This window comes from Notothenia rossii (genome assembly GCF_949606895.1).
Source record: "Notothenia rossii genome assembly, chromosome: 11".
Lineage (NCBI taxonomy): Eukaryota > Metazoa > Chordata > Actinopteri > Perciformes > Nototheniidae > Notothenia > Notothenia rossii.
The window spans coordinates 17,167,733-17,184,640 of NC_136910.1; the positions used below are offsets into that span (position 1 = coordinate 17,167,733).

The 16,908-nt window shown below is 40.5% G+C and overlaps 1 protein-coding gene across 2 annotated transcripts; it reads right to left on the reverse strand.

The window, feature by feature from the left end:
• Window positions 1-9,460: 9,460 nt before the first annotated feature.
• On the reverse strand, window positions 9,461-15,904 carry fbxw10 (F-box and WD repeat domain containing 10). Of its 2 annotated transcripts, none has more exons than XM_079659647.1 (12): window positions 15,409-15,904; window positions 14,709-14,870; window positions 13,768-13,898; window positions 13,504-13,611; window positions 13,311-13,417; window positions 13,033-13,236; window positions 12,852-12,952; window positions 12,158-12,312; window positions 11,916-12,058; window positions 11,293-11,451; window positions 10,902-11,206; window positions 9,461-10,452 (listed from the first exon to the last, which is right to left on the reverse strand). In XM_079659647.1, exons 1-12 carry the CDS (start codon window positions 15,845-15,847, stop codon window positions 9,866-9,868), a joined length of 2,601 nt encoding a protein of 866 aa, XP_079515773.1. In that variant the 5' UTR covers window positions 15,848-15,904; the 3' UTR covers window positions 9,461-9,865. The 2 variants fall into 2 exon arrangements, with proteins under 2 accessions (XP_079515773.1, XP_079515772.1); XM_079659646.1 differs by having other exon boundaries at window positions 12,831-12,952.
• Between the last annotated feature and the right edge of the window lie 1,004 nt (window positions 15,905-16,908).

The window sequence follows — 16,908 nt, forward strand, 5'->3', positions numbered from 1 at the left end:
AAGATAGGACGGTTTACAGTATCACATTCACTTCCCAAATCTCAGGTTTGACGGTTCAACCCATGCCAGCAGATCCCTGGAATGTCTTTCTTACCATGTGGGAAAACTTAACCTAACATGAGATTCGAGGGGTATTTGTTTTCACCTACTGTCAAGTTGACGGTTAAGCCCATTCGAGACGGATCAAGCGCGATGCCAAGATCCGCCTTCAAGTCTTCATGCCACTTGAGAGACGTTTCCAGAGGTAAACACTTAACTGAGTGGAAGCCAGTCGAATATGGAATATTCACATGCATGTTTGGAGTAATATTGCGGGCGCCTGTTTTTGCGTGGATATCTCAACATCGCCCAAGTGGTTTTCACGACACAGTGATCCCAGATGTGGCCTTTGTGCTGTCGTCCAGCCCGGCACTCTCACTCTAACCAGGCTGGGACACACGCCACCGTTTTGGTTCCTAAGAATCATGAGTTTCCCCCTTAAAGGCAACACGCTGTTTATATGTGCTGTGCCAACTGGATCCGTGATTGCAGGCCACTGGTTTATTTTAATTAGCCATGGAGAGCAGTTCCGATGGATTTGAGTGTGACTCACTCCTTTTTCAAAACATTAGTCTCCACCAAGTCCCACTGTTGCCCTTTTGAGGTTGGGTTGCATTTCAGATTAGTAAAAAGGAGGGGCCATCCCTGATGTGTGCCATGTATACTGTATGTGTAGCTGTGTGAGTATTATATATGTGTGTCTCTCAGTAAAGGAAAGTGTAACTCTTGCAAGGCTTGCAATTAAAATGTAATTAAAGACCTTCAGCACTTCTCCTAAAATGTTTTCTACAGTTTAAGCTTGTATTTTGGGAATTTAAAAAGCACTCAAATTTGTATTTTCTGGCACCAAAAAAATCTTCTACATTTTTAATAACATGTCTTTAATCAAGTTATCAAAAAATCCACAAGTCTGCAAAACATCTGGTTTTCTGTTGCTGACACAGGAATAGTGCACCATCTAATAGACTCAATTTGACATCCAATTTACTGCACTCAAGATGGCCGTCCAACTCTTCCACTATTCACAGTCACGACACAGTGATATCCAACTGTGCTGATTCCGGCATTTCCAATGAGTGTGAGGAACAAAAGTGGAAGAACACACCTGTTTTAGTGAGGAACTGGCTCATACAGTAGGTAGTAGAAACCATTCGATAAACAGACATTGATTTATAGAAGTGCGTATCTTTCCTCGACACTCTATTCAATGCTAAACACAAGTCAAATGTGATTTTTGATCAATTTAACAAAAGTTGCCGTTTTATAGTTTCTGTTTAAATGCAGGACGTTAAAAAATAATCCTAGGAATTGCTTTTCCTTTTGTCAACAAGTGATAAGTTGTCTGTTGCTGGCAGAACATTTCCAACTATGTTATTTCAAAACCATAGCTAAACTTTTTGTGTAGAAAATGTAAATATATGTAATCTCATGACCAAGAAAACTGTCATCTATCAATGGACCATCACAAACCCAACAGTTTACAGTATATTTTAAAAGAAAACTTTTTTCCAATCTTCAAACCCAAAAAAATTAGACCAGAACTATTGAATCAGAGCTGAAACTTCAAAAGGTAAGCACTGAAATGGCTATATTATTAAATAATATGTTTTTGTGATTTAAAAAATGAATTTCCATTTGAAAGTCATTATTTTGATATTGTCCGAAGACGCTCAGTTTGGAACAGAATCAATTAACACCATACAATAACTAGTGGGGAGCGTTTTCCCCCGTGACACCAGCAAGTCATTTCTTTAAGTGAATCTAGTTTACTCAAAACATATGAGATGAATTCAAGCGGCTTCAAAATGGCAGGAAAGATGACTCTTCCCGAGCCACATCAATACACACAGTACACAGATGTAGCCACTTGCAGACAAAAAAAGTGGTCTGACATTACTAACTTAGTGTTTTGGTGTTTGGAGGGTGAACTTTTATTTAATCTGCCAAAAGATAGCAACCCTTTATTCTTCCTCTAACTTAAATTGTATGGTTTATCTCTACCTCTCTGCAGCATGTTGTTTAGACCCTTTGTCTGGAACATCACCATATCATAAACCAGCCAACTTTCTATTGCAACCACTAAACATGAAATTCTGCTTTTTCACAGCCCAAGAGGAGCTGTAACTAGACGACAGTCCTATCCATCACACCTTCATTGTGCCCTTCAAACTGCCAAATATTGTGTGGGAAAGACAATTCCAGCAATTTCTTCTTACTTGATTCTTTTATTGTTGAAGAAAAACAGCGCACTAACCCGTACACCTCGGCAGAGCACTGTTTAAACACTCTTAACTGTTAAAGCCTGCAGCTGCATGAGGATCAGTTACATTCTTTATCTCACCTTGTAGAGCTTTTCCCAACAAGAACTATACATTATCTGACTTGCACTGCTCGACAGCGGCCTTTTGTGTATGTTTAGTGCTTTTTATCTCCTCTTTTTCACATTGGATTCAAATTAATTTCCTCGCAGCTGTTCACAGAGGTTGTAGGAAAAAATTGGGTTGTAATTATTAAAATTCTACAGGGGGAAGTTACATAAAACACCAACAGGGTGAGAAAGCAGCCAAAACCATAGAGTCATGGTTCTCTAGAGAAAGAAAAAAAGAAAACTTACTGGCAAACACATTTGTGAGTAATGGCCGAGAGTTGTCTGGTTTCAATCAGTAATTTTCCTTTAATTATTAAGTCTCATAAACACCTTTTTAAACATGTAACAAAACATCTGAATGTAAAAAGCACGTAATCAGCAGCCAGAGTTCAGTAAAATAGTAATGTGTGTCCATACTGTATGTTTGGACTAAAAAGTATTAAATCCAAAAAGCAAATACACATGTGTGTTTTGGAGAATTTGTTGATTCATATCAGTCTGTAAAATCACCATAATTTCTTAGGGAACGTTGCCCGTGTTCATGTAAACTCCGTATCAATTTCACACTTTATAGGATGCATATCAGACATGTCGGCCGGCGCCAAACAGATGTATCACATTGTGTCTTATTGCAATTGGAAGGATGTGAAGAAGAAATATTACAGAAATGTTAAACATAGCAAACCCAAATGTGACGAAGAGGCATATCATCCGGTAAGCCTGAACGGAATGTCTTTGGGTCAATTACCAAACAGGTTGTATTTGTTTTAACTGCCTAATTCAAATAATCATCACCTGATAATAAAGCAACCACTCAGGAAAGAAATATAAAATAATGTGGCAATGCCCTGAAGAATGTCAGTAGTCAGAAAGTACTTGCCTGTCGTACTGCAACACTTTTCAATTCCTGACTCATCCAGCTTGGCACATTAAAATAACAGCCTACACACTGAAACAATTATGAGAATAATATGGGGTGTTTTAACAGCTGTAGACTGGGGGTGGGCAGGGTGAGAGGCTGCGGGATTCGATGAATCGTGGAATGCCAAGAGAGGAGAGACCTATCAGGGAACCAGAATACTGAACATGTTCAAATGAAATGCTACACAAAGGTGCAGATGTCTTGTGCCAGTAGAGAATTCAATAAGCCAGATGACACATCTTTGGTACCATACAGATATAAATTGAGTTTATGAATAATGTCATGTGAATCTAGAGAATTATGAAGCCTTTCTGAAGGTCAGAGTTTCTGCTCTGAGTAAAATGTGAATTGTCAGTTATGTATTCCTATGTCTTGAAATTGTGGATACGCGTATAAAGTAATCTATTTGCTGAATATGAAACTAACTTATCATGGCCGGAAAGAGGTGAACTCAAAGCCTAGTTCTGTCCAAACGTTCAAAAAGGAGACTCTTGACAGACTGCTACAACCAACAAGACCATTGTGCTGAATGCAGTAGGCTAACTTTTTGTAGCCTTGCTAGCTTTTTCTACATGCTATAGAAGGAAGTAAACAGTAAAGAGGCATATTACCAACTGTCCTTAAAAGATAGTACAACTATCTGAAGCAACCAAAAAAAGACAATAAAGCTGACACTTCTTTATTTGACATGCTAGTAAATTAGCACTATACACTGGTTATAAAAAGCATTTTATTTTTGACCTTAACAGTTGATATGAGCTTAGGGATTCTGTTTAGGCGATATCATGACACGTGCAGACTATGTGGCTGAAACACACCTGGAAATCGTTTCAAATTTAAATCAATAACTTTTGATGTTTTGGCTTGAAGTTTGCTATGTGTTTTAGCCTCAAATGTCTGCGCGTAGGGAAACAGTTTTTGATAAAGGAAACATTTTGTCTTTCACCTTTCCCCCTGCCGATCATTGACCGGTCGAGGAGTAAACTGGCTCCTTTCCAGTAACAAATTCTTAGGTTGCTTAAACGCTCATCTTGCTCCTACATACCCCTTTGGTGTCCATGACTGATACTCCTCTCACCACATGGGCCCCTGGGAAAAGCACATACGATGCTCCACTCCATGACCCAAAACATCTGCTGCTAATGTGGGTCAGAATTTATCCCCAGGTCCCGTAAAAGAAAATCCATGACAACTAAAAAACACAAATGGCATGATTCAACCTGGCTGTGTGTTATTTCGCAGCACTTGTATCAACATGCGAGGGAACCCGCTGAGCTGTGAAATATCTAAGCTAGGACCCCCGATGGTTCTCCCCAGCTCCAAAAAAGGTTCTTCCTGGGCCAGGGACAGGTCACGCGAGGAGAGTCAGAACCCCAGAGAGTATTGACTGTCCAAACAGCAGTCGAATTATCGTGTCTGGAAAGTGGCTAATGTTGTGACTGTTATAGGGTGGGTTAAAGAAAGATAGTGAATCCTGCTCCAGGGTAAAGCGCAATGAGCCTTTTCAAACGTTTTTGGAGTATTTTAGGGATTAAGTCTTAAGTAAAGTCAGGTTAAAAGTTAGAAGAAAATATAACCTCCTAAGGGAAGACTATAGTGTGCCCGACACTGTACTTTCTTGACTATCCCAAAGTGAATGAATCATTTTTGAACTACAAAAATCCCCAGCAGCCCCCACCTCAAAACATCAAGCTCCTAAACCCCCCTAAAAGTCGGATTTTGTATGTGTGGGCATGCATTTGCAGTTGCTTAGCCCATAAGCAATGGGGGTCCGTTTTTCTTATCAGGAAACAGGACTTTTCCAAACAGCAAGAGCTCTGCTGGTATCAGGATTCACGGAGGGTAAACATCTGTACTCGACATGAGCGAAATACACTGAACAAAAATATAAATGCAACACTTTTGTTTTTGCTCCCATTTTTCATGAGATGAACTCAAAGATCTAAAACATTTTCTATATACACAAAATAACCATTTCTCTCAAATATTGTTAACAAATCTGAAAAGATTTGTGATAGTGAGCACTTCTCCTTTGCCAAGATAATCCATCCCACCTCACAGGTGTGGCATATCAAGATGCTGATTAGACAGCATGATTATTGCACAGGTATTAGGCTGGCCACAATAAAAGGCCACTCTGAAACGTGCAGTTTTGCTTTATTGGGGGGGTCTGGGGGGGTCCGAAAACCCTAGGGTTAAACCCTAACCCTAACATGTCACCCATTGAGCATGTTTGGGATGCTCTGGATCGGCGTATACGACAGCCTGTTCCAGTTCCTGCCAATATCCAGCAACTTCGCACAGCCATTGAAGAGGAGTGAACCAACATTCCACAGGCCACAATCAACAACCTGATCAACTCTATGCGAAGGAGATGGGTGATATGTTAGGGTTAGGGTTAGGGTTTAACCCTAGGGTTTTCGGACCCCCCCAGACCCCCCCAATAAAGCAACATTTGCACGTTTCAGAGTGGCCTTTTATTGTGGCCAGCCTAGGGCACACCTGTGCAATAATCATGCTGTCTAATCAGCATCTTGATATGCCACACCTGTGAGGTGGGATGGATTATCTCGGCAAAGGAGAAGTGCTCACTATCACAGATTTTTTCAAATTTGTGAACAACATTTGAGAGAAATGGTTATTTTGTAAATATAGAAAATGTTTTAGATCTTTGAGTTCATCTCATGAAAAATGGGAGCAAAAACAAAAGTGTTGCGTTTATATTTTTGTTCAGTGCAGTTTGTCAGACTGTGATTAAGTGCATGACTCAAACTATGAGAAAAGCGCTGATAAAGATGACCATTAGCTGTCTTGAAGTCTCTCTCATACTGTTGGTGCGTATCTGAGCTTTAAATAGAAACACTTATCATGGATGTGGTATTGCCAGTCACTTACTGACTGTATGTGACAAACTAGAAAATGCTTTTAAATTAATCTTCAGTGAGATATCGAGAAAAATCCAATCCAATATACAGCCTGTAATCCTCCGCTGCATTGAGCCCACTTAAGTGTTTCTTCTTCTGTGGTGCATGCAGGCCTTTGTAGTCCAGTGTAACAATTCATTTTCTGTTCGTTTTGTGGCAGGAAGTAGAGTCAGATGTCGTATTTTTTTTTTTCGCCCGTGAATTGCCTTTTTGTTTCAAGGTGCCACCACCACCAACCCCCCGATATGCGTCTACTGACCTCTAACTAGGGAAGTTTTATGCAGCTGACCTTTGACACCTACGTCTCTGTATTTATGTCTGAGAAAACAGTGAAATTATGACACTTAACACTGTCGCCTACATGTGTCTGGAGCTGCTCTGCGAAGACTGGGGGCCATTGAGACCACAGGTCAATCCATGACACCCTTCTCTCTGGTTTAATAGTGACGCACTGAGACACATACACACTGACATGCCATGAAAATCCTAATAAATGCCATATTCCAATGGATTTGAAAGCCTGTTATTAAAGTAGTTTCAGACTGCAGTGAATTCCTCTCTTATTTCTTTTAAGAGCATTTAATTATAGTAATGCAGCCGAGAGAAAGAGGGTATTTTACATTAATTACAAGATTATTACTAAATATTGTGAGGTCATTTGGTTAAAGCTGGACATAATCTTTACAAAAACACATCTAGAGATGAAACTCGAACTGCCAACGCATGGAGGATTGGCTAAAACATTCAAGGCTGGCCACTGAACGGATCTATGAACAGGTCTAGTGGGCCCCCCAGAGGACAAACACTAAAAGTAATTGCCCCCCTGAATAATGGCACTGTACCATCCAACTTTACAGGTAATATATGCCATTGCCTCTGGTGGCAAAGCCCCGGTGTTTGATTTTGTTTGTTTGTTTTTCTATAGGTCTTTTGTATGGAATAGGTCTTGCAGATAGAAAATAATCTCTTTGCAATTATCCAAACACACTCCATATGTCACCCTGTAAAAACAGATGGTCACAAAGTATAATCAGTCAATTCATAAATAAGGAAAAAAGTGAATGGTATAAACACAAACAAAATCAGGAGCAAGAGGGAAAAACCCAGTCCGGTTACACAATAGGTCTTTATATTAAACTTAAGCTAATTCAGGTGTCACCTCCACAGCCTATATCAGCTCTGTCTTTGACACGTGTTAGTACTGAGCCATCTGTGAGTAACAATCATCTGTTTGGGGTTAGTTTTGAACGCGAGTAGCCAAAAGTCAGCTTCTTTGATCATCTTCCTGATGTGTGGTCACAGTGGTTTCACTCTTTCTGGCCCAATCAAAGGGCCCTTGAACGCAGCGAGGTCCAACTCCACCAAACAAGAACCTGCCCGCCTGCAGAGGGACCAATCAATGAGCAATCAGATTCCCTCTTATCTATTTGGCTTGGCTGGATGTGGATGTTAATCAGTCCCGTATCTCAGTAATGGTGTTCTTGTTAATTGCCTCCCTTCGTTCTGGCTGTATCCCCTTTCGCTTATGATCGCTATCTGCAAATGAGGTCAGAAAGGCATATGGATCTTGTTACTGAATCCTAACAGGGGACGGTTTGGAAACACTTCTGGCCGCGTGGCCTGGCGTTTAAACAGTCCTTAGATTAAGGAACTTGTCGTCGCTCCCATGTGTTGATGTCACTGCTGTGTTCGTTATGATCCGTGTTTAAGCTTCAGCTCTCCAGTGGTCTCTGGGATACAGCGCGAAATATTGCTGTATTTTAAAAACAGTGTGAAGTGTAGATTTTCCATAATGATGGGGGGGGGTTTATTCCCTGTTCTTATCCCAAGTCGTTCCCCATGAGAATGGTGTGATTGGCATATTCATTGAGCTTTGGTGTCTGGTATCACTCTCGTTAAACCTGGTAACGGTGTGATATCTGGACAGCTCCAGGGCAAGTCAGCCGCCAGTCTGAGTGACATGCAAATACAGAAGAAAATAATAATACAGATCAAGATTTGGTTAATCAGAGTCTTTGCCATGCCTGGCTCAGACTAGCATAGCCTGGAAAGAGGCTTTCAGTCAAAATCGAATTAAGGGGTTCAAACCTGCTGCTTTCACAGCATGACAAACATTTGAAAAATTATTTTTGAAAAATCAACTATGATGCAAATATGTGCCTTTGGATATGGAAATCAATGTGGAGCAAAGGTCACCCAGGCCATTGGCTTGGTCGCCTCCAACCCTTAAAACACTCTTTCATGGAGAGAGGGTTAACTGTCCTTTCTTTCAGGCTTCTCCTCGTGCATAAATAAACCTGTACCACCCTCCGCTCCCCAGCAACCCTTGGGCCTGCTCAAGGGAGCAGAAGGTCTAAGAGCATTCCTCTATGAAGACTTTCCCTTTTCTAACTTTGCTTTGATTTTACGCTCGTTATCCCCCCCGCAGCTTGCCGGTCCGGGACTAGAGACTCCATACCTGATGAAACAATGGGGGAGCTGTGCTGCATGGTGAGGGTAAGCCGAGCTCGGGGTGCCAGGAGGGGTGTGCATTGTCTGCCTACGTCACACTGCAACAAGAGTAAAAAAATGGGGGAGACCATTATCCCCGGTTTTCTCCTGACTAAATTAATTAGCAGCTCCTGAAAGAAGAGATTCTCCAAAGTGGGACGTCTTAGCCAGTCAGTTCTGCTCATAAGCCTTTGTTATTCACGGGTGCCCAGCTGTTGTGCTGCTGCCGTCAAAGCAGAGGACCTTCTCTCTGATCTCCAACCTCCTTGCCCCTAATGATGCCCTCCAGGCAGCGGGGCTAAAGGGCAGGTGGCAGGGTGAAGAGGTCTCTCTGGATGGGACCAACTCTTCACTCTGAAGACTTCACTCGTCTTTTTGAAGCACGGCAGAAGCAAGACATCCACAAAGATTTATTGTGGATTGATCGGTGAAGGCTTTTCAGGATAACCCATGAACTAACTAAATATGTTATATATAACCTTTTATGTTAAATTAAACACTGGTACAGACTGCAGGTGTTAAGAGGGAAACATAGATTATGATAAAAGTTGGAGTCTGAGAAAACAAGCTTAAACGGCAGTTAATTACAAAAAAGATCTATTAATGTGAGGGAAAAAGATACTCAAGTGTTAAAAATTGTGAATATCCTACTACAATCAAACTATAAATGCAAACAACATAAAATATGTAAAGAACTGCATAAGAATATGAAATAGCTGTGTTACTCCATGCCTTTATTCACATTAACTGAATATATAAACAGAACATACATTCATTTATTCATTCTTTCTTCAATAAAAAAAAGTTCAGAAAAATACAAACCTACTGCTGGGAAATAATGAAACTACATACGAATGGAATCTAAATAGAGTAAAAATAAAACTTAAGTAAAAAAAGATATAATAGTTAAGCTTCCTATTTCAGCCAGAGGTGATGCAATACTGACCCCTAGTGGAGCTTTAAGGAAACATAACATTTACAAAATATGAAAACAAACAAAGATGTCCAGAACACCCAGCGTGCGGTGGGGATAGAGTTCTGCTGACACATCATATCATTAAAATAATAATACGTTAGCATCTATTGGACACTTTTTGCTCACAGTTCAGATCCTTTTTGGCCCTAAAATCTCCCAGCCTTTTTCACTGTGAGCAGCCGGAGCCCTCCCTGCTCTCTGAATGGACTCACAGGGCTGATCCTGGGCAAGCTGGTGCCAGTTTTCATGGAGCGATCTGGATTAGGCAGCGATCTCATGAGGGTGCACTCTTTGAATCCACCTACTCGCTTAAATGTGTCAGCACTGTGAGGCTGTGTTTTTTTAGGAAATAAATAGGTAGGGCGTCTCCTCGGGGTGTCGGGGGCGGTGGAGATGGCTCTGCCTTGGGTCTTGTTCGTCATATTTTGACTGACATCCCTCTTTAAAGTTGGAACGCAGGTTTTAGCCCTCCTGAGAGGAACATCCTGAGTATGAAGGCTGTCCCAGAGCTGAGAGTCCTGAGACGTGTCGGGGCCCCAAGAGTCTCGCAGCCGGGCGTTGCACTCCATGTTGATGCCGACTTCATCCCTGCACTGCGCCTTATGGATGGCATTGACCTTTAGGAGGATGGAGTCTCGGCTCAGAGGATGATGAAGCCCCCTCCTCTTGATCCGGTCACTTGTTGCCTTCTCACTCAGCATCACGGACGGGGCAGTCACACAGCGTTCTCTGGCTTTAGAGGAAAAGTTTTTGTATAAGATGTATCAATTCTCACAAGAACATGACATCTGTATACAAAATGGCAACGCGGATGTAAAAAAAAAGCTTTCTATGCCGTACTGAGTCTATTTGACACAATTTTCTAATTTTTGGAGTAATAATACCGGTTTGTATTTTATAATTTTGTGTTGTTTTCTGGCATCACTTTAAAATTGGACTGATTTCGACAAAACCCTGTTATACAGGACATCTCATACAAACAAAATATCAAGCATTTTAACTCTTTTTGAGTTTCACTCTTTATTATATTCTTACTTAGATTTTTTTACTTTAAGTTTTTATCAGAAATGTACTACTTTTTTCTCTCAGTAGGCTATTACGACCTCGCCTAGCTTTTCATGCTTTTTGTATTTATTTTGCCTACGATACCCCTTATACACAGCCAGCCTTGAGTGTGCTTACCTTGTGCTTTAGTGGTGGAAGGCAGAAAGCGGGTGTGGTAAAGCAGCTCCGCTCCCTCTGACTTCTTCCTGTTCTTCTGTGCTGTGTGATCTGACCCGGCAGCGTCTATCGTTATTCCAAACCAGTTTAGACGCGACCCGGCAGAGGTGACGCGAAGTTTTCTCAGTGAGACTGCTGTGTTTTCAGAAACCAAACCGTTCTGATTCCCAGCATCGCCCAGGCCTCCCTCAGCTGACTCGCTGTATTCCCAGAACACTTTGGCAAACTGGTAGAGCTTCACACCTGACGTCGCATTCACTATTATTCTGAAGCAGGGTGCAGAAAGAAATGATGAGACAAATTTAACTGAACACCAGAGAAACACACTTGTAAAAATAAACATCTGACTCACCGGTTGTCATGGAAGTGCAGCGACAGTATTCGGACAGTTTCAGCCTCTGCCGTGATCTCTCTCAGACAATCTCCGGTGAGGAAATTAAATATACGAATCTTCCCATCCACAGAGCCAGTGATAACACGCAGGTAAACAAGAGTCATAGATTTGACCTCCCTGCCGATAAATCAACAGTTAGGTTTATTAGAATATAACTGTCTTTGATAGTAGGACAATGAATTGGAATTTGCAGGAGGTGCAGTATTTGTTAAGGCAAAACCTTTGTCAAATGCATTTCTGAATTAAGATTTGAGAATTCCCGGCATCTAGAACATACTCATCAGAGAAACAAATCTTTGGTTTAGGATCCTAGCAAAATCTCACACCATGATCGTTTTAATATATTTATCAATACCAATTTCAAATACAATGCAATAATGACAATTCCCCTTTTTATATTGTGAATCATCCAGCAATAGGGCTACAAGTCAAAATAAGTGCAATTACTTTTACCAAATAATTCAGACCTGAGGATACTCAAATTAAAACAGCAATCAAAAAGGCAAAATATACCAAAGAGAGTGTATTCCTATATAATTTAAAAATGTTAAAACAACTTCCTGGGTGGGTCTCTTGCTTACTTTGGGTGGGGGAAGGTCATCAGACACTCTTTAACGCAACAGTTTAGACTCCAGGCCATGACCTGCCCACTGGTGTCTCCAGATACAAAATGCCATTCGTCGAAGAACAGGCACCTCACTGAGCTCCTGTGGGCATCAATCACCTAAATAAAAAAAGAACAAAAGGCAAATATGTATTACCAATTGTTGCTGAAATACAGTTTGACAGAGGTTAAATATTTGTCTCCATTTATAAGTCTCACCCTGAGCAGCAATGCGTTCTCCATGTCCCATATTTTGACAAAGCCCCGATCACAGCTGCTGAAAACCCTCCTCATGTTGATCCTCACACACTGAACAGGGCTTGTGTGCTTGAAATGAAAATCCTCAAAAATCTTCCCTGTGTGTAGACTCCACACTGGCAGTGTGGGAGTTCAGTTTACTCACTTACACATATCAATGACATTTAATTTATACAGCCTAATATCACACATTTGTCTAATGGGGGCTTTAGAATGTGTACTCACAGCGGACAAGGAAAAACTCCCAAAGAAAAGCCCTCGTCTATTTGGGAAAATATGTAAGAGAAACCATGGGGATAGCAGCAGGGGAGTGATTAAAAAGTGAAAATCTGAGTTTTAAAATATTATAACATACAGTATGTTCTTGTAATTATAAAAATATGTCTGGGAATCCTACTAATACAGTAACTATACAAAAACATTTTGGAAAAAAAACGAATACAGCTAAGAATAATGGACTTTTAAACAGTAGGGTTTGTTTCTGCATGCGTACATTATCCAGATAACTTAAAATGAGGTATTGGATAGAAGATGTGATGGAATAACCATATGGCAAGCTTTTCCTTTTAAGCTATGATTTATTGAAGATGAATCCTATATGACCGATGATATGCGTCCTTTAAAGGCTGCTTACCTTTAACTAAACAGTCTTTACCTCCTGAGACAAGGCGATCAGCATGGACACCCAGGCAGTTAACAGTGCCAGTGTGACCATACAGCATCATCACACACCTGTCTGTCTTCAAACACCAACACCTACAAATAACCACATCTCTGTCAGTCACAGGGCAGATTGTAGTATCATCCAGCTTCCTCCTCCTCCTCCTCCTCCTCACCTGATGCTGGCATCGCAGCTGGCAGTGATCAGCAGCTCTCTGTCCTCACACAGCAGCACCGTCCGGACGCTGCCCACATGGCCCTTCATCACCGACACCATCTTTGTTTCTGACCCCACATGAAGCAGATGCACCAAGCGGTCCTTGGAGCCCGTCGCCATAAACAATCCTCCTCTGTAGTCCACCACCCGATGAGGGTCCTCTCTGAACCCAAGCACAACCAAGTCATGTTTCATTCCAATGAGAATATTTTAGTCAAAATAACTTAACACACTTACTTGTCCAGCAGCACCTTGGTGAAATATGCACCACAGTAAACATTTCGCTCCTCCATTGGCACCATCTTGGCTTTGATTTTGGCATAAGCAGCTTCAAATGGCTTGACCTGTTAAATGAATAAAACGTTTATCCTCATATTCACAATCGATTTCTGGTACCAACAAATTAGATGTGTGTTAAAAATGTATTTACCTTTTGTACACTGGCATGAATAACCACTTTCTCATCCGTTTTGATTGGTACAGGAACTTCAACGATGTTGGCGTAAGTGGAACTGACTTTATTCATACCTTTACTCTTCTAGAACAACAAAGAGCCCTCATTGTGAGTTTAAATAAAAAATGTACATGATACACTTTTAAAAGTTTTGCTTCCATCTTTATCAGCGAAAACTTTTGAAAAACAAATCCTGTATGCACAATTAAATATTTAAACGTAAACGTACACATGCTCCACCTTCATCATTGCCTCAATTTGATCCTGGAAACGTCTTCTGAACTTGATTTCCTCGATGGTTTCCTTTGTGAGGTGCTGCCAGGATGGGCAAACCTTCAGGCAGCGTCTCAGAGAGATCTCATCCAACAGACCTGGTGAAAGAAAAATGTGTACAGTAAAATGTCTGCATGTATGTTTAATATTGAAGTAAAGTATTAAAAATATCAAATGTTAAGTTAATTGTCATTACTTTGTATGTCATATTGTTCCTTTGTTTCCCCTGCAGACGGAGGTCACAGGGAGCAGACAGCCAAGTGGTTGCTTGGCAGGGATTTGTTGTTTTTGTATACAAGGGCTACCCACTTGAATAAGGTGCATTTAACAAGAGCATTCTTTAGCAACTTAGTTGCATCCCCATAGTACTTTGAGACTCACTTTGCTGATATCTACGAGCTCTAATACTCTAATATATGACACTGAAATCATTATCTTCCTTACCAGCTTTCTACCAGCTTTAAGGACTAGGTTATAGTGTCATATCCTTTCATCTTCAACATTTGGAAGATTGCTTTTGTTAGTACATATCTTTTTTTTCTCTGATTTGTTTTCTGGTTTTATGTTGTTATCTTAATTTCATTTTTATTTTTCTACTCTTGATGCCTGCTCTTGTGTTTTGTGCTATTTTGTTGTTTAGTTTTGTCTCTGATGAATAATGTCATTTTGTCAAGTAAAAATTCCTCTTCACTACTGTTTCACTGTAGTATCCTGAAGCGTTTAGAAATGCACTAAATCAACCAGATGTTACAACATGTATAATATTATATTGTATAAAAACAACATACCAGAAAAGATTTAAATTAATTGAAATATGAAGCTGTTAGCAGCAGGTCAACACTGCATAAGTTGATGGTAACCAAAGTATTGCATTTCCTTTCCTTTGTGTTACTCATGTGTTGACTTGCCTAATATCCTCTTGGACAGGTCAATAGGTAGGCCCCTGATGAAATCTCGATAGCGGCTGACTCCAGACGCAGACTTTGCTGATCCGGGCACCACCATGAGAGCGGGGTCCTCCGAGTCTACATCACTTTCAGAATCATGCTGACCTCTACAACAATTCCTCACTGAGAAGGAGCACAAGATTATCAAATGGTAAGAAGTATTTCATTCAAATAAACACAAAGTATTTTGGAGCAATTATATTAGGCCAATATGATTATACATGAATGTATTAATAGCCTATGAAACAACAAAATTGCTTAATGACACTTCATTGTTTGATTTATGTAAAATGACTTTTAACAACTTTTCTATCAACATTGAGTTTAATAATTCAAAGTACTGTCCAGACCAAATGTACATTACTTTTACATTTCATTTGTTTTTAACTATTTTTAGAGCATGCTTTATTTGCGTGATTTTCCTTTTCTTTCTTTTTTTACATATTAAAGACACTTTGGAGGGAGGCCTGCGATACAATATTTCCATTGCAAAAGACTTCTTTACTGTAATTGTTGTGCATATAACAATACAAAACTAAATTAAAAAAAACTCTGGAACTGTGAACTTTGCACATGTATGGATTGCACTGGCCTTTAGACACGGGACATTGCAGCTCAGGAGTTGCAATAATAAGTCAATAAAACATGTGTGTTTTTTTACCATCAAGCCGCAGAAACCCTCGTTGTTGTCTGACCAGAAGCACGCTGGTTAAATTAGAGAACATGCGCAATAATTCCGAGTCACAGAATGAGAAAAGCCGGCAAAGGTAGCGGGATTTGATCCAGTCCGGGCTGCTGGTGAACCAGTCCCAGATCTCATGCAGGTTCACCCCAAGAGGTCTCCCCTCCAGCGCCCGGCCCGCCCCGCGGCAGGGGAAGTCGTCGGGGGAGGTCGGGCTCCTGGACCGGGCGTAGGTGAGTAAAGTCCACGATGTGACACCCAGCACACTCTGGATGCTTTCCAACACTTGGACGTTTCTGCATCGTAACAGCAGCTCCACCACGAACCTCTTCTTGAATTCATCCGACGCCGTCCACAAACACCGGTTGGATGCAGGGGGCATGGGGGCAAAAGCGCAAGATGGACACAACCCGCACATGGAGAGACATGCCTCCGCCTTTTCGCTGTCCCGATCGCATGCGGTGACACTTATACCACGTTTAGCGGACTTCATTTCGACGCTATAATAGTTTGTGGTGCTATCCGTTGGCTACATATAGTTGCCACGCAACAGTTGTTTTTTTTCCATCTATAAACATCATTCAAGAGGTTGCCCCGGCAACAAGTTCCACGCGCCAGCAGGGAATGGATGCTCAAAATGCAATAAGTAGCCTACACATAAATAGGCAAAGTAAAAACTGTGAATAATAGTGATTATAAGAGGTTTATAAAACTCCTAATACTATAGTAAAACATAAACTATACAAGAGATATTAAAGACAAAGTGGCGAGTTAAAGAGTGACAATGGTGTTATTAATAGCAGCAGTCACAAGGTGAAGACAATAAACAGCGTACTACACCAGACTAGTAATATATAGAAACTGACACTAAGTGTTTGGCTATGTTCATATAGTAATATAACTAAATAATACAGTAAGTCATTATAAAGCATATTTTAATAAAACTATTATTTAATATCATAGCACAGCACTGTATATACTGTATGGGATCCGATAGAGTGTAAGGTGCAATGTCATAATAGCATGTAGTATAACATAATATGATATAGGCCCTAGTGTAGCAATGTAACATAGCCTATAATATTAAATGCATCAATTCCAATTATATTTCTATGATCTCCACCATATACAATGTACATAGCCTACTGCTATATTTTTAAATATTTGTAATGTTACTATTACGTGATATCTGAGATGGTTTGCAGCAGTAGATATGACCAAGTTCTTTATAATATTAATAATAATACATTAGATTTATATAGCGCTTTTCCTGGTGCTCAAAGCGCTTAATGTGAGCCTGTGATTATGATAGCGCCTAAGAAAATTTGTTTCTGTAACCCTGCCTTTATCAATCATTACATATTTATGTAGCCATACCTACAAACTATGTCAATGGTAAGGAATTGTTTTCTTAGCAAGAAAAGACGTGCGCCGCCCGGGAATCGAACCCGGGTCGCAAGAATGGGAATCTTGCATGAT

Excerpts from the sequence above, each read along its gene's own strand:
- fbxw10 (XM_079659646.1), bottom strand. The coding sequence starts at position 15,847 with ATGTGCGGGTTGTGTCCATCTTGCGCTTTTGCCCCCATGCCCCCTGCA. Across the intron at positions 12,313-12,830 it reads TAAAGACTGTTTAGTTAAAG|TGTGGAGTCTACACACAGGG; the intron begins GTAAGCAGCCTT and ends CCACACTGCCAG. Across the intron at positions 12,059-12,157 it reads AGAACGCATTGCTGCTCAGG|GTGATTGATGCCCACAGGAG; the intron begins GTGAGACTTATA and ends TTTTTTATTTAG.